Here is a 15,143-nt window from a genome sequence, read left to right as displayed (position 1 = left end):
ACTGAAGAAAAGAAGCTCAGAAACATGGCACACCCCACAGGAGAAGGGGCAACAGTGAAGCGTTAAAGAGAACCTGCAGATTGGTGACTAGACTAGCTTATGTGTCAGTCTCCTAGATTGACAGAGAAGGACCGTAGCTTAGGCCAAGATTAGCCTACATGCATAAAATACCAGACAGTGGGGTGGGGGCGGGGGATGTCTTGTCCTCTTGATTTCATTGGAAATGGGGCCCTGCCTCCCTCTGGGACTCATACTTGGGAGAATTCTCATGCTAGGCAGCCCAAGACAGAAAAAGAATAATGCCACAAATATACTGGTAGAACTTTTTATTGGTCTGTAAGTGGGAACTGTGCATTTCAGATTAAACTATACAACAGAGACAGAGCTCACAGTGGGTCTGAGGAGGGAAGGCGCTTCATCTGAGGCCATGTTTTATTATGAGAGACAATGTAACTTCCCTGATAAGCTCTTATACTCCATGTTTTATCTTAGTTTTGCATTTTCAGTTTTTATATGAGGTTTTTTTATGATTAAAAACTTATTCCTATGATTTGGGCATATTGGGCACAGTTTCATTTAATTAGTAATCAGGCCTAAAATACTGTTGAATCTTAACTGGTATACTGATTAGGAAGTTTATTTTTATATCATAAAAATATTATCCACATCAACATCCTGAGTTGATACGTAACCAGTGGAGGTCAAAGGAAAAGCTTTAGAGAAACATTAAATAAGTTAAATAATGGTTGTTGCTTTTCTCCTTCTCAATTACATAAATGTATACGCTAAACACATGCACATTTTACTTAGAAGGCTTTGTGCAAACTCATCTTGATTTTCTAATATTGAGTCAAGACTGAGACCCTTTTGAGATTTGACCTGGTTCGTTGGTTTCGGTTAGCCTCATATCAAAGTACTTAAAAGGCCTGTTTCTCTCACCTGCTGATGGTTTCTGATTCCCCCAGGCCTTTCTTCTCTAAAGTTCTAAAGGAGGCACTGTGAGAAAAGAGGGAGACATCATGCTCGGCTTTGATTACCTGCTCCCGGTTCCTTGGGGACTTCATTTTATGAAGTAGAGAACACAGAAGAAGAAAGATTAATGGGTAATGCCATTGACAACGAGCAAAGAGAAGCACCTTTGTATCTTACTTATTTTAATCCCCCTTGTCTCATTTCTACTGGGAGTTTCAGGCTAGGTAAACCTTGATTAAGTTAGTTAGCATTTCTTAATTAGTGAACCAACTAATTTTAGGCTAAATTCTTACAGTTACATGAAGGATCTGAAGATTTTTACGGGATGGTTCAAAAGAGCTTTTCCAAAACAACCTCCTTTTATGTAGATCTGATAACTTAAACAAGCCTTTATTAAGATATCTATAAAGAGATTTGAGCCTGGGTCAAGATCCATCTTTCATTCATTCAACAGATACTTATTTTGTAAGCCAAACCCAGTTAGGAACAAGAGATATAAGGCAAAAAGACCCATTCCATATTTTTGAGAAGCTAAAAAAAAATGTGTACATGATAAAGGCTTTGATAGGCGGTAGTGTTATATTCTGTGGAATCACATAGGAAGGCGCCTGGTTTAGCCTGAGATGAATGGAGCATAGGAAGGCTTTCTGGCAGAGTCATGCCTAAAATTTGCCCAAATGATCAAAAGTCAGAAGGGAATTGGGTGGGGAGAAGGAGGGTCTCACAGAGAGAAGAAAGGGCACGTGTAGAGTGACTGAGGGAAGAGAGACCAGTGCCTCCACACGAGGGGGTGGGGAGCAGGGCTCCGGTGAGCCAGACTTGGAAGATTCTGAGTGCCACACGAATGATTTGTGCTTTATCCTGAGGGTGGTGGAAGACACAAAAGCCAGTGTTCCCTGTGACATGTGGGTCTGTGTGATCTGGCTCCTGTGACCTCCTTCCCAGCCCCACTACATTCACTGCATATCCCAGCCTGCCCTGCCTCCTGCAGTTACTCTCCTGGGATGCCCCACTCCTACCTTAGAGTCTTTATACTTGCCTACTTTGTGCTTGAAATAGTTTTCTTCCAGATATCTTATGGTTCTTAGTGTGCCTGGCTGTTATTTTCTCAGTGAGATCTTCTCTGGCCATATTAAGTATAAATGTTCTTGTTTAGTATAACTTCAAACTTTCCTTTTGAAAATTTAGTCACTTCTTACTCAGTACCATTCTTTATATTTCTCTTGCCTGAGGGTTTCAGTCCTGGGCTGGTTCATTATGGATCTGTTGAGATCGAGAAATGACAATGAAACTTTTTTGGGATAAAAGGGTTTGTAGCCGGCTTTATTGTCACTGTGGTAGGCCAAGCACTAGGATCACATCTGCATCCTGCAGTCTGCAGGTCTGTAATCCACCTCCGTCTCTGCCTCCGCCCAGAGCACTGGGCAGAGCTCTTTATATAGTGACTCAGTCACTAACAGTTCATTGCCTACGGATTTGGAAGCAGCAGCCTAGCAGTAAGCTAGTTACATCATCAAGTACTTTAAGTTTAGGTGAGGGTCCTGGCCATAGGAACTTTCATTTTCCCCACAATAATTAATTAATTAATTGGTGGATTGATTAACTTATTTATTTTTATTAAGGTATCATTGATGTACAATCACATGAGCAACATTGTGGTTACTAGAGTCCCCCCATTCCCACAATATTTATTTATCTATCTTCTTTAGTGTTGTTTCCTCTTCCAGAATGTAAATTCTGTGAGGGAAGAGATTTTTGTCTTGTTCCCAGAACAGTGTCTGGTACATAGTCAACATTTACTACATGATGAAGGAATCACTGAAATTTTAAGTGACTCTAGTTGCCTTTATTGCAAGAACTACTTATCTTTGAATTGAATCAGTAATGGAACTTGATCTTCTTTCCAAGTAGACTCTGACTTCTTACTATCTGTGAAAAAATTTTAGCTTACTCACATTTGGGTTGGAAGATGAATATTTCCTCTTTGAATTTCCCATACTTAAATTCAGATCTGCGTTCTAGGAAACATACAGTGTTTACTGTGTCCCTCTCTTATTAGCTTTTTTCAAGTTAGTAATTACAGGAAGCCTCAGAGAAATAAAGTACGTGTGTGAATTTGTAGCATATGTATATTTTATATATTGCACTTACCATTTTTAGAAATTCCTGCTCTGAATTTATGTTTTCATCTCTAATTTCATTTTGAGTTCATCTCCATGTGTGATAAATTTGTTCCTTTTGATGTTTAAGCAATTATGAATTTTTATGTATATATTCACTAAATAAGAATATGACCCCTAAAAGTAATTTGAGAGTTTTTTATGAAAATATGTATACATGGAAAACTGATGAAGCCCAATGTGTGCCAATTTTCCTGATCTAATTCAGGCTGAAAGTGTCTATTAACTCTACTAAAGGTAATTTTCTGAGCTACAATTAGGGAAGTAATTGTAATTACGAATTTTGAGTAATTTAGAGGAGAAAATTACTCTGAAATCAAGGGTTATGTCCCATGAGAAGTCTTCCTCCCAGCCTCTGCTCTTTAGAATTCTCTTCTCGAAGTATAAATTCCATCTGTTCCAATATATGTTAGGGTCAAATAATCTGATATTTCTTTTCCTGTCACATACCACTATTTCCTTAAGCAAGAAACTAAAGCACAAAAACCAGGACATGCAAAAATTTAGTCCAGCCAGTGGTTGCCTTTTTGAGGGGAAAGGATACAACAGTGCATGTGATCTGTAACTTTCCAAATAAGCAATAAAAACTTCAGATATATTACAGTCAGCTCCTCTAAAAGTTGTATCTCTATAAGATGAATTACCTTTTCCATGCTCAGTAAATGTGTGAATACTAAGTATGAGGTTGAACTTAAGAGTTGTCTGGGTGTGTTATTTCCTAGCATGCAATTTTTAAAACTTTTGTTGAAATGTATATATATTCAAATTAGTGTACAGGCCATGAATATAAAGCTTGATAGATTTTCACAAACAGGACACACCCACGGAACTGGATCAGGAGACAGAATATTTATTCCCAGCCTCCCTGGAAGCCCTTATTATGCTTGCCTTTAGTCATTTCTTTCTCTGTCCTTAAGTGATTGTTACCCAGATACCTTAACACCACCAGCAATGAGGTTTACTTCTTTGGAACTTTGTATAAATTGAATGATACAGTGTACTTATTTGTGTCTTTTTTTATTCAACTCTTGTTCATGAGATTCTTTTGTTTTATTGAGAGAGGTTGTCCTTTTGTGTCAGGTAATGACTAGTTTGGGGCTCTTACAAATAATTCTATGGATATGTTTGTGCACAAATTTTGGTGACAAGATATGTGCATTTGTGTTGGGGATGTATGTAGGAGTGAAATGGCTGGTTCATGGGAAATGGACATGTTCACCTTGAGTAAAAGTGCCAAACAATTTTCCAAAGTGGTTATACCAATTTACATGCCCACTTGTGGTGTGTGAGAATGTCAGTTGTCAACATTGGGCATTGAGAACCTCACACCTTTAATTCTGGCCTTTCTGGTGAATGTGTAGCTGTCCTGCATGGTGGTTTTAATTGGCTTTTCCCTAATGACCAATGAAACTGAGCTCCTTTTCCTGTGCTTATTGGCCATTTGTTGTTCCACATTTCTGAAATGGCCATTCAAGTCTTATGCCCATTCCTTTTTTCTGTTGGATTGTTACCATGTTAGCAAGTTTCAGAGATAAACTTTCTCACAGTTGAATAGATACCTTATCAATATCAGAAAACCTTAAGAAAAAAATGATAAAGATCCTTTAGTGCAACTGTTGATGAGGTGAGTGGTTTTAGGAATCTAAAGCCGAGAAGACATTCTTCCCTGTTTTAAACATAATTAACGATAAATTGTACACTCTACTAGTCTTGACTCGTCATTCTGTGGAAGGAAATGTGGAACGAAATGTCCTTCTGTAGATTATCTTAAAGCAGGAAGCATGAGCCCCTATGTTTAAGGCTGTAATTATTTACTGGAGATGATGCAGATCACAGTAAATACTGCCTGAAGACAGGAGTAATATTTTTTATTTATTTTTTACCTACACAGTGCCTAATACAGGCCTCATAGCATAAGCTCATGTTGTTTACTGAATGACTATATGAATAGAATATTCAAGACTCATTCATTAAAAAGGTAAAGGAAGATCTGATCCTTGCATAAGGGAAGGTTTGTTTCTAAAAATGTCACTTGTCTCTTTTACATTGTGGGGTTTTTTTTTTTTTTTTTTTTTACATTGAGGAATTTTTTTTTTTTTTAATGGGATGAGCATCTTCCTTGTTTTAGTGCATTTCCTAAGTGGAGGTTCGTGTCCTGCCTCATCTAAACATTTACCTTACTTGGCCATCCTGGACACCTGGAAATCTGGTGTATGGGTTTTGTTCTTGTATTTGCATACTGAATTTATTTTTATCATAAATTTATATTTATCACTAGTAGATGTTTTGTCTTATCTTCAGGGTGGTTAACTCTGACCTTTTAAAAATTTAACATCATCAATAGACCCTCTGTTTAGAATTTATTTTCCTGGACTGGAAAGATGGAATCAAATTTACTTATTTTTTCAAAACATATTTGTACATCCCCTCATTTTGGTGGACATCATGGACTATAGTAAGGAATGATACAGTCTTTGTCCACAAGATAATTGCCTTCTGATTCGGGAGATATGTTATGAATAAGAAGATAATATAAATGAAGAAAAACCTAAGGCCAGAGAGTAACTTGGGCTGCCGTTTTGGATACTTTTGTCAGGGAAAACTACTTGGCACTGAGGACATGACCCAAATAAAGACTGGGGGACCTCTGTGAACATGTGAGTGAAGATCCCATCAGGCAGAGGCCCTGAAGCAAGAACGGACTCCCACTGTGGTGAGCCGGGGGTCGGTAGTGAGGGAAAAAGTGGGGCTGGAGGAGTATCCAGGAGTCAGACAGGTCCTACGGGACCTTACAGGCCATGCTAAAGATGACTATCTTTACTCTAAGTATGATAGGAAGCTGCATATTGTGACAAGAATCACTTTGGCTTCTCTGAAGAAGAGGCTGTAGTGGGCAAGAGTGGGAACTGGGAGATGACATGGTGTCCAGGGGAGAAATGAGTGGGCACCACTTAGCTTAAGTCCCCCTAACAAAGCAGTATTTGCTTACATGTGGGCAGTTAAAGGACACAATATGGTTTTGCAGTGTGGAAGCTATTCCACATATGTCTCTTATCTTGGGTCTCCAACTACACCTACTGGGTTTGTAAAAAGTCTGATTCAGCCTTTTATTGAACAGCTACAGGTAAATTCTCTGCTTGTTCCCCATCTTTCATGGTGTTTTTAGGTCGTACTCCAAAGGAAGGTTTATGTTCAGTTTTCAAGCCAAATCCTAGGGAAAGAGGACTGTTCCCTCAAATATTGTAATTGGTTTTTAAATTAGTTACATTTTCTGTGATTGATTAAACCAGGGTTTATGGTATAACATCATTGCAGCTTGAAAATATGCTTTCTCATCTTCTCTTTCATATAACTTTCTTTGACATGGCCCTGAGGTTGCCCATGGTTGCTTTTTGTGATAATTTGGACACCAACACTATCTTTCACATATAAACATGATTTTCTTTAGATGGAGATACTTGCTGTTCAGGAAGAGCACGCTAGTTCACTCTATAGATCACAGCCTTTGGCCAGTCTCAGCTAACGTTTATATTCATCACAGGCATTTGGTCATGAAATTAGACTAACCCGCAGACTGTTTCTGAATGAAGCCTTTTCTGAATGAATACATTTTTAAAATGGTAAACTCTTTTTTCATTATTTGCACTAATATGTTTTCTCATTTTATAATTCTAAAATTTGAAATTTTTATTTGTGTCTAAAACAAACAATATACATAAAACGTACATGCAATGTATAACCCACATATATGTGTATACCATTTTACATTACATGCTGTTGCTATATTTTGTTATTTTATCAGTACTATTCATGTATGTTATTTTTTCCTGGACTCAGAATTTTACAGACCATGTCTTCCTCATTTTTGCATCTGTGGACTTCATTTCAGCATAGGGCATATAGCAGATACTATACAAATTGTATCAATGATAGGATACTTATTAAGATGGTTTCAGATTAGTGCCAAAATAATGATTAATTCATATAATCATTAATGTGAGGAAGCAAACAACATTGCATCTAAATATATATGTACATTTACTTTGCTTCCTCAGGCTTCCTTCATGCCTCATAGTTATCCTCATGCATGTCAAAATATTATCTTTCTGGATAACAATAGAAATTATAAATCAATACTCATATATGGTAATATAAGAAGGTGATGTTGAATAAAAATAACAATTTTTCTTCTCTTTGATAATTTTCCTTCTGAAAATTTAATATTATTCAATAAAAAGATGAAAAACAACACTAATCAAGTTGCCCTTTATATTGAAGTTTTATAGCACTTTGAGTGATTATGAACTGGGATTTCTAGATTTTTCCTTTCATTGCTTGTGTTGCCTACACTTACCTCCAAAGTCTCTGTGTCTGAAATGAGACTTAAGTATTCTATTCTGGGTTCCCATATTAACAATCTCTAGATTCAATGTTAATAAGGAATATTTTTAATGAAATATCTCATATATTTTCATATTAAGCCAGTGTCCATTTATTTTTCCTGCTGCGAGCTAATAGTTTGTTTTTCACAAGCCTTTTTTTACTTTTCACCAGAAACATGTTTTCCCATACATTTTCAGTACATAGCTCATTATTTTTAATAATATATAATATACATGTATTAAATATTTACACGTATTTTAAATTTACAAGTTACAGTGAAAAGTCTTACTGATTTAGCCCTGACAACTACTGAGAAAAAAATTTTCTCTATTGATCATGCAAAGATTTTTTCTTTTGAGCAACTCCGGTGTGATTAGCACAGTATCAACACATTAAGTAGTAAGTAGCTGTGAGCAGGAGGGTTAGCAAGGCCAAATGGGCGCCATCTAGTGGTCATATGGACCTGGTGCAGCCTCTTTTGACTGAAGGTGGTCTTCAGGGCGATGGTTAGCAATTGACGCTTCCAGAGCCAAGTGTTTAATATAAATGGGAGAAAAAAAATCACTATGTATATATCACACCTTTATGTTTGTAGAACTATGGTATAAGTAAATATCACACCTTTATGGTTACAGAACTATAGAGAAAGCATATAACATAAAGAACACAATTTAGCAGAGTACATTTTAAACTCAGAATGGGAAGAAAAATGCAAGCTCTGTGATGAATGGCCCCAGGGAATGGTGAGATCTGCGGCAACCCTGGCAGCTGACCATCGGGTTCATTGATGGCTCTTATTCAAGAACACACGCACAGTGTTGCTGGACTTCCCAATTCCTCCAGAGAACCTAGAAATCTGGATTTGCCTATGAAAGCTCCTAATTTTAATATGTTGGCTCACTTTTTTTTTCAAGGTGAGACATGGCCCTGACTTCAATACATCTTGGGGCCACATTTGGTCATTTTGAGATCTTCTCCTCAAAAAAGTTCCTGAATTTATTAACTTTGTTACTTTCAGAGGACAGAAAATTCGGGCATCGTTCAGTGACATGAGGAAGTGAGAGTCAAATGTGCAGTTCCTGAACCATTGCTGCCTTGGGTCTGGTTGAAGGTTACTTTTATTCAACAACAGACACTATTCAGCATGCTGAGAGTGCTGAGTAAACAGGACACACTCCTGGTCTCTTCCAGTGCTGTGCCCTAAATGGGATACCCAGGAAAGTGGTCACGGAGTGTGGCCACTTTCTGCAGGAAGTGCACATAGGGATAAACACTTTCTATTGTTGATCTTCATTCTTGAGAATTTAAGGTCACGATTTATGTTTCTTTAGTGTGTGTATCTTGTGACTTGCTGCTCTGAGTTCTTCAAAATGGCACTGAATTAAAATGTGCAATATAGGAGAGAATCAACAGAGAGATTGTTACTTCTTTCACCAGACCCTTTAACCTTGACCATATCTTCCCCATCTGTAGAGAGGAGGTAAATAAAGAGAAAAAGGAGGAATGATCAGGATTCAGAATCCTTTGAACATGTTCAAAAAGCAGGAGTGGCAGACGGGAATGAAAGGAGCCAGAAATAGCCTGTGTGGCCTAATTCCTTGCCTCAGGCCCCTATTGTTCAGTATCTTGAACAGTCACATTCAGAGGCAAGCCATAGTCCTTCCCGCCACTTGCCCTGAGGACCCATCCAGACCCCTCCTTTAGCTCTCTGACCTGACCCAAGCCACTTTCACTTGTTCTTTCTGGTCCAGCTCCCAGGTGTCCTTGCTGTTCCTCAAGTTACATCACATATGATCCCCTCACAGCGTGTATTGGCATTCTCTCTGCCTGAAATAGTATACTCACAGATATCCACTAATTCTTAGCCTACTACAAGTTGTTGCTAAAACGTTATTTCTTAATGAGGTCTACCCTGACCGTTCCTTTGAGAATCACATCCCCTACCCTCCCAATCCCCTCTGCTTCACTTTACTACCTGCCCCTCTCCATAACATGGATTACCTTTTAACATGCTGTATAATTTACTTACGTTTATTGTATTTCCCTTGCTAAAACTTAACTACTCGGAGGATAGAGATCTTTGTCTTGATTTGTTTGCTTATGTTTCAGGAAATTGCCTGGCATATATAGGTAGTTAATATGTATTTTTTAAGTGAAAGAATGTCAAATTTCTTATTCACTTAGGTCTGGGCATCTTCCCCACAGCCTGCTGTGATTGCCCTGGAAAGGTTTCTTGCAACAAATTATATAATATGTGGGCTTATGACCTATTTTGTTTTTATTACTAGAAATTTTATAAAAAGCACATGTTAAGAGGAAAGAGATTTATTTGTATGTTTGGTCCCCAAATCACATGTTAAAATAAAGGTTTGTATGGTTGCCTTCAATATAGAGCACAGTCATTTTGTATCAGTAATTAGTATAAAAATCTATAAAGAAAAATAACTGGCAGTAGAAAGGACAAAGACTATGAAGTCAAAAGACCTGAGGTGAAAGTAGACTTACAAACACAGAGAACAGGTTGGTGGTTGTCATAGGGGTGGGGAGGGAGGATAAGTGAAATAGGTAAAGAGGATAAAGAGGCACAAACTTCTGGCTCTAAACTGAATTAGTCACAGGGATGAAATTACGACGTAGGGAATATAGTCAATAATAATGTAGTGTATTTATAGGTTGACATGAGGTGAGCATTTAGTAATGTACATAATTGTCAGATCACTATGTTGTTTAACTGAAACCAATATAATATTGTATATCAACTATATTTTAGTAAAAAAAAAAAAGAGACTCGCGATAGTATCTTGACCCAACCATTCACTAGCTCTCTGACATTGGGTTAGCTATTTATTACTTCTGAGCCTCAGTTACCTTATCTTTAAAATAAAAATAATAACAATCTATCTTATTTATCTTATAAGTACATAATATGTTTTCTTTATTAATGGATAGTTATTTCCTTCAACAGTTAACCTAAAAGGATCTAAAATAAAATTAATTTTTCTGTTCACTTGGCCAATTCACACATTAGAATAAAAGCTCCACAGGGACATGTCTGTGTCTGTGTTTTTCAATGTTATGTTCCCAACTCTAAACACAATGTCTGCCACATAATAGGTGCTCAGTAAATGTGTTGCTGAGTGAATAATTCTACAAATGTAACCATGAAGTTCATATGGCATAATAGCTGTGAGTTGGTTTGTAGTCACTTATAATACAGGAATCTATTATTAATATCTAATCAAGTATGTGTTACTTGGGCTTCATCAACCCACTACTAAGTGAGTGATCATCTTCTTGCATTATTACATTAATTTCGAAGGTTAGCAAAATAACACAGCACTTTGCTGACCTGATGATCTCGCTGTAGGTCTCCAAGCTGGCTGGTGTTTTGGTCAAGCATGGTATCCAGAAAGGCGACACTGTGGTCATCTACATGCCAATGGTCCCACAAGCGATGTACACCATGCTGGCATGTGCGAGGATAGGAGCCATCCACAGTCTCATATTTGGGGGATTTGCATCCAAAGAATTAAGTAGTCGCATTGATCATGCAAAGGTAAGTGCTTTATTTGAAGAAAATGAATCGTAGCTGCGTGTACTACAGCCATAGCTGTCTGTGGATGGAACATCTAAGAGTCATCTGCCCTTATTAGATCCTCCTTTCAGATGTGATACATCAAGTTTACTTTTTCTTTAGCATATATCTATTAATCAAAAATTTATTTTTGAGTTAGTCCTGTGTAAGAAATCTTCCTAAGTGCTGTGAGGAATAAAAATATAAGATAAGGTACATTCCCTTCAGGTTAGTTTGCCATGTATTTGAGTGTATAAGACATAATAAGAAACCTAATAACTAATTTATTCATTGAAAATATTTATGAAGATCCCACTATGTGCCTGATACTATCCTTGGAACTGGATAATAAGTGATACTTATCAATTGGGACACATAGCTAGCACTACAGTGTTACAGTCCCACACGTCCAGAAACGGTGGTTGGGGGGCTGTCAGGGAGGGGTGAAGTAGCATGTTTAAATGGGGTAATGAAATAACAAACTTAATAAGGCTGTTGCAAAATCTCTCGGAGATACTGGAAACACTTAACACAGTGCCTAGCATATAGTACTCATTAAAAAAGTTAGCTATTACTATTCTATGAATTTAAAGCAGGGATTAGCAAACTGTTTTCTAAGTCACCAGACAGTAGATGCTTTCGGCATCGTGGGCACGTGGTTTCTGTTGCATGTTCACATGTCAGGGCACAAGAGCGGCCCTCAGCTCTACGTAGTGCAGGGCATGGCGGCGTCCCAATAAAACTTTCCAGGAACACGGTGCTGGCAGGGTTTGGTTCTCAGCCACAGTTTGCAGAGCCCCCAATTTATATAGGAAGGAATGATTTCTTTTAGTTCAGGTGGCCCAATAAGGCTTCTGAAGGAGGTGAAATTTGAGTTCGATATCGGCTAAGATTCAGTTAGTCGAAGAGAATGACATGGTGGGATTCCAAAGGAAAGAAAAAGAGCACGAGGCTGCCATTAGAGGCGGGAAAGGGAAAGATTGCTTTGTAGGAGACTGAATAGACTGGCGGGACTGCAGACGGAGGGAAGGCGAGGCGGCGAAGGCAGTTTGTGTCTGAACTGGGTGCTGTAGACCTTGGCCAAGCTTTCCGAGCAGGTGAACATTGTGTTTTGTGCATTGGGAAGAGGAGGCAAATCTTGCAATAAATACGGTGTGAGTAGGAGAGAGGCTCGGACAGGAACCTCTGGTAGGCGGTCCGCTTGTGAGGCAATGAGCGGTGTTCAGGGGAGTCGTTGCAGTGGGAAGATTCAGGCAGGCAGGTCGTTAGAAGAGCATGACATGATTTACCGTTAGTTTTACAAGCCCAAAATGAGATATTCTTAACAAGAAAGGGAGCTAATGTATATTTAGGATCCTCTGAGTGCTAGGCAAACGTGAGGTTTTATGTTTCTGACTTCATCTGGTAATAGATCAGTTACTAGAACTAGGAAACTGGTTTGTGGACTAACAGCCTGGATACCTTTTTTGTTTTCTCTTGAAGAAAAAAAGAAACATGTTGAGTTAGTACTTATGAAGGGGAATTTAAGGGAAAATATCAGTCAGTTGACCTGCAAATCACCAGGCACTTGAGGACTTGTCTGAGGAAACTATGGACTCCAGAGGTTTTTTGGGGGCTACAGAAATCCTAAACACCTTTGGATAATGGCACGAGATGTGTTATTTCTTTTTAAGAATTTATATATGATGTGGGAAAATTGAAATATATAAAAAAAATTAACATTTATAAAACGTATGCTATGCCAGTGGAAGAATTTTCATTCATAATACAGGCACGCACACACACACACACACACACACACACACACAGCTCCCTGTTAAGGAGTTCAGGCAATAAACACATGTTCTTACAAAGCAAGACCATTGAGCAGGTCAGATTGAAGGTGTGAAGATGGAGATAGAGATGCATATTTGCGATATTTGGACAGAATAGTTGAAATCAGGGATGATTTTGATGTTATGGTTTTCAAATAAGCTGGAAAAAAAAGTTTTAACAGCTGAAGAAAAAGTTTTAACAGTTGAAGATGAGAACAATGCACAGTATTCTATTAAGTCAGCTTAGTCCAAATGAAACCTCTAGTAAAAGGCTGTTAACATGATGTGAAAGGGATTACTTTTACTTTTCTAGAAGAGTCTTATTTTGACTATATTATTCAAGTTTTGATATATTCTATATATGTTTTTATGATAGGCATCTTTCACTTATTCAGAATTCTAATCTTGGTAATGTTACTTGCAGTTATTTTTTATAACTATTACAGATACTAAAATGTGAATTGTATTCAAATGTCTGACCTTTAAAAACATAAGAGGCAACAAGATTTATTTTTTTCTTCCCCTTTTTTTTTTGCTTTCAAAAGACAGCTTGATATAGTAGAAAGAGAAAGGTTATATAATCAGACAAAATTGGCCCTCTTTCTCATAACCTGGGGCAAGCTATGTAGCGGCGCTAAGCTTTAGCTCCATGAATATTAAATAATATTCAAAAAGCAAGAAGTACTATATATGCATATAACCAGAAATCAGAATTCAGGAACAGATGCACACTATCTTGGATTGATCATCTGTCTTCTGAATAATTTATTATCTATCTCCTTCACTTTGGATTTCTGGGTGAAGAAACAGTGTACTTTAAAGAATAAAGACATGTTTATTTCTACAGATTAATGGGAATTTTGGTTCAGTTCCATAAATATTTATTGAGAGCTTATGGTAGGGTAAGCATGTCCCAGGCATAGGAGAGAGGGAGAGAGAGAGATGGGATCCAAATTTGTCCTAGGTGAGCTGCCTGTGCAGCGTGGGCATGAAGGACCGCTTTGACTGCAGTCGGACAGCCGGGGCAGGCCTGCCGAGAATGTACCAAGACTGATGAGGGTTTAGCCCTAACTTCTGCCTCCTCCAGGGAGACCTTTTGGTGCATCTTGAAGAATGAATGACCAGCAAGTCGTGACATGCAGACGACCGCCACACGTGTCCTAATGCCAGGGCAGCGGGTTCAGGCTTTGTGGGGCTTGAAACTTAAATCATTCGGAGACCCTTTTGAGAAATATACAACAAAATTACAAGTATCATATTTTTTGGAAGGGACTGTGTATTTAGAATGAGGAAGGAATCATAAAAGAATTATTAGAGATTCAGGTCCCTTACTTCTGCAATCCCATTTAAGCAGAGATTCATGTCAGAAACCTTTGAAATGCTTCCTGATAGCAATTGGCTGGCCCTCCCTACCACAGAAACACAACTTCAACAACTGGCCATTCACTGGAGCTTCTGTGAGTGAGGGGCCCCTAGGCTTACATTTCACCGCTTCATATTTCACCACTTCCTGGCAATTTCTGCCTAACTTAGAATTATTCAGAAAGTATTTTTTAACAGCTCATACTTATTAACCAAAAGCACCATTGAGCATGTAATTGTTTACAGATAAGTGAGATTTACGTGGAAGTAGTTGTTAGGACTGTAACATTTAAAAAGGGTTTATTGGTTTTCAGGCATTTTTTCAATAGAGAACAGAATCATTCAGACATTTCCTTAGAAATGTTAAACTGCCAATCTGCACCCGAAATATTGTGGTTACTTTCATTAGGAATGTTAACCTTTCTCAATTGTTATTTTGTTTTTCATTGTAGCCCAAGGTGGTGGTTACAGCATCATTTGGTATTGAACCTGGAAGGAAGGTAGAGTACATACCACTTCTCGAGGAAGCGCTGAGAACAGGACATCACAAACCAGATAAAGTTCTCATTTATAATCGCCCAAATATGGTAATCTGACTATTGAATTTGACTCTGGCTTATGGTGATGTGCTAAGAATGATTCCAGTGTTGACCATCTGAAAGAAACAGTAGACTTAGAAACCATTTAATATACTTCCTGAATGTCACTATTGGTACAAAAAAAAGAAATGTGAATGATTATTTTCTATCTTTTTGAAAAATTAGCTTGAAACAGAAAGATTAAAATATAGAAATGCCTGTAATAGCAATGAATTGGATTCTATGTATAGTCTATTTTGGTGTTATTTATTAGTTTAAT

The 15,143-nt window shown here is 37.8% G+C and overlaps 1 protein-coding gene across 7 annotated transcripts in view; it reads left to right on the top strand.

Moving 5' to 3' along the window:
- ACSS3 (acyl-CoA synthetase short chain family member 3) overlaps positions 1 to 15,143 on the top strand; it is a 159,191-nt gene that overhangs the window by 34,030 nt on the left and 110,018 nt on the right. For all 7 annotated transcript variants that reach the window (XR_012121986.1, XM_073214804.1, XM_073214802.1 and 4 more), the window contains 2 exons: positions 10,903 to 11,091; positions 14,738 to 14,872. Coding sequence is in view for 6 of the 7 variants with exons in the window: in XM_073214804.1 (XP_073070905.1) it covers positions 10,903 to 11,091; positions 14,738 to 14,872 (324 nt within the window). In the remaining variant the exon portion in view is untranslated. The remainder of the gene's footprint in view (positions 1 to 10,902; positions 11,092 to 14,737; positions 14,873 to 15,143) is intronic.

Source organism: Manis javanica, chromosome 10, assembly GCF_040802235.1.
Source record: "Manis javanica isolate MJ-LG chromosome 10, MJ_LKY, whole genome shotgun sequence".
NCBI classification, from domain to species: Eukaryota; Metazoa; Chordata; class Mammalia; order Pholidota; family Manidae; genus Manis; species Manis javanica.
This window is presented reverse-complemented; position numbering and strand designations above follow the sequence as displayed.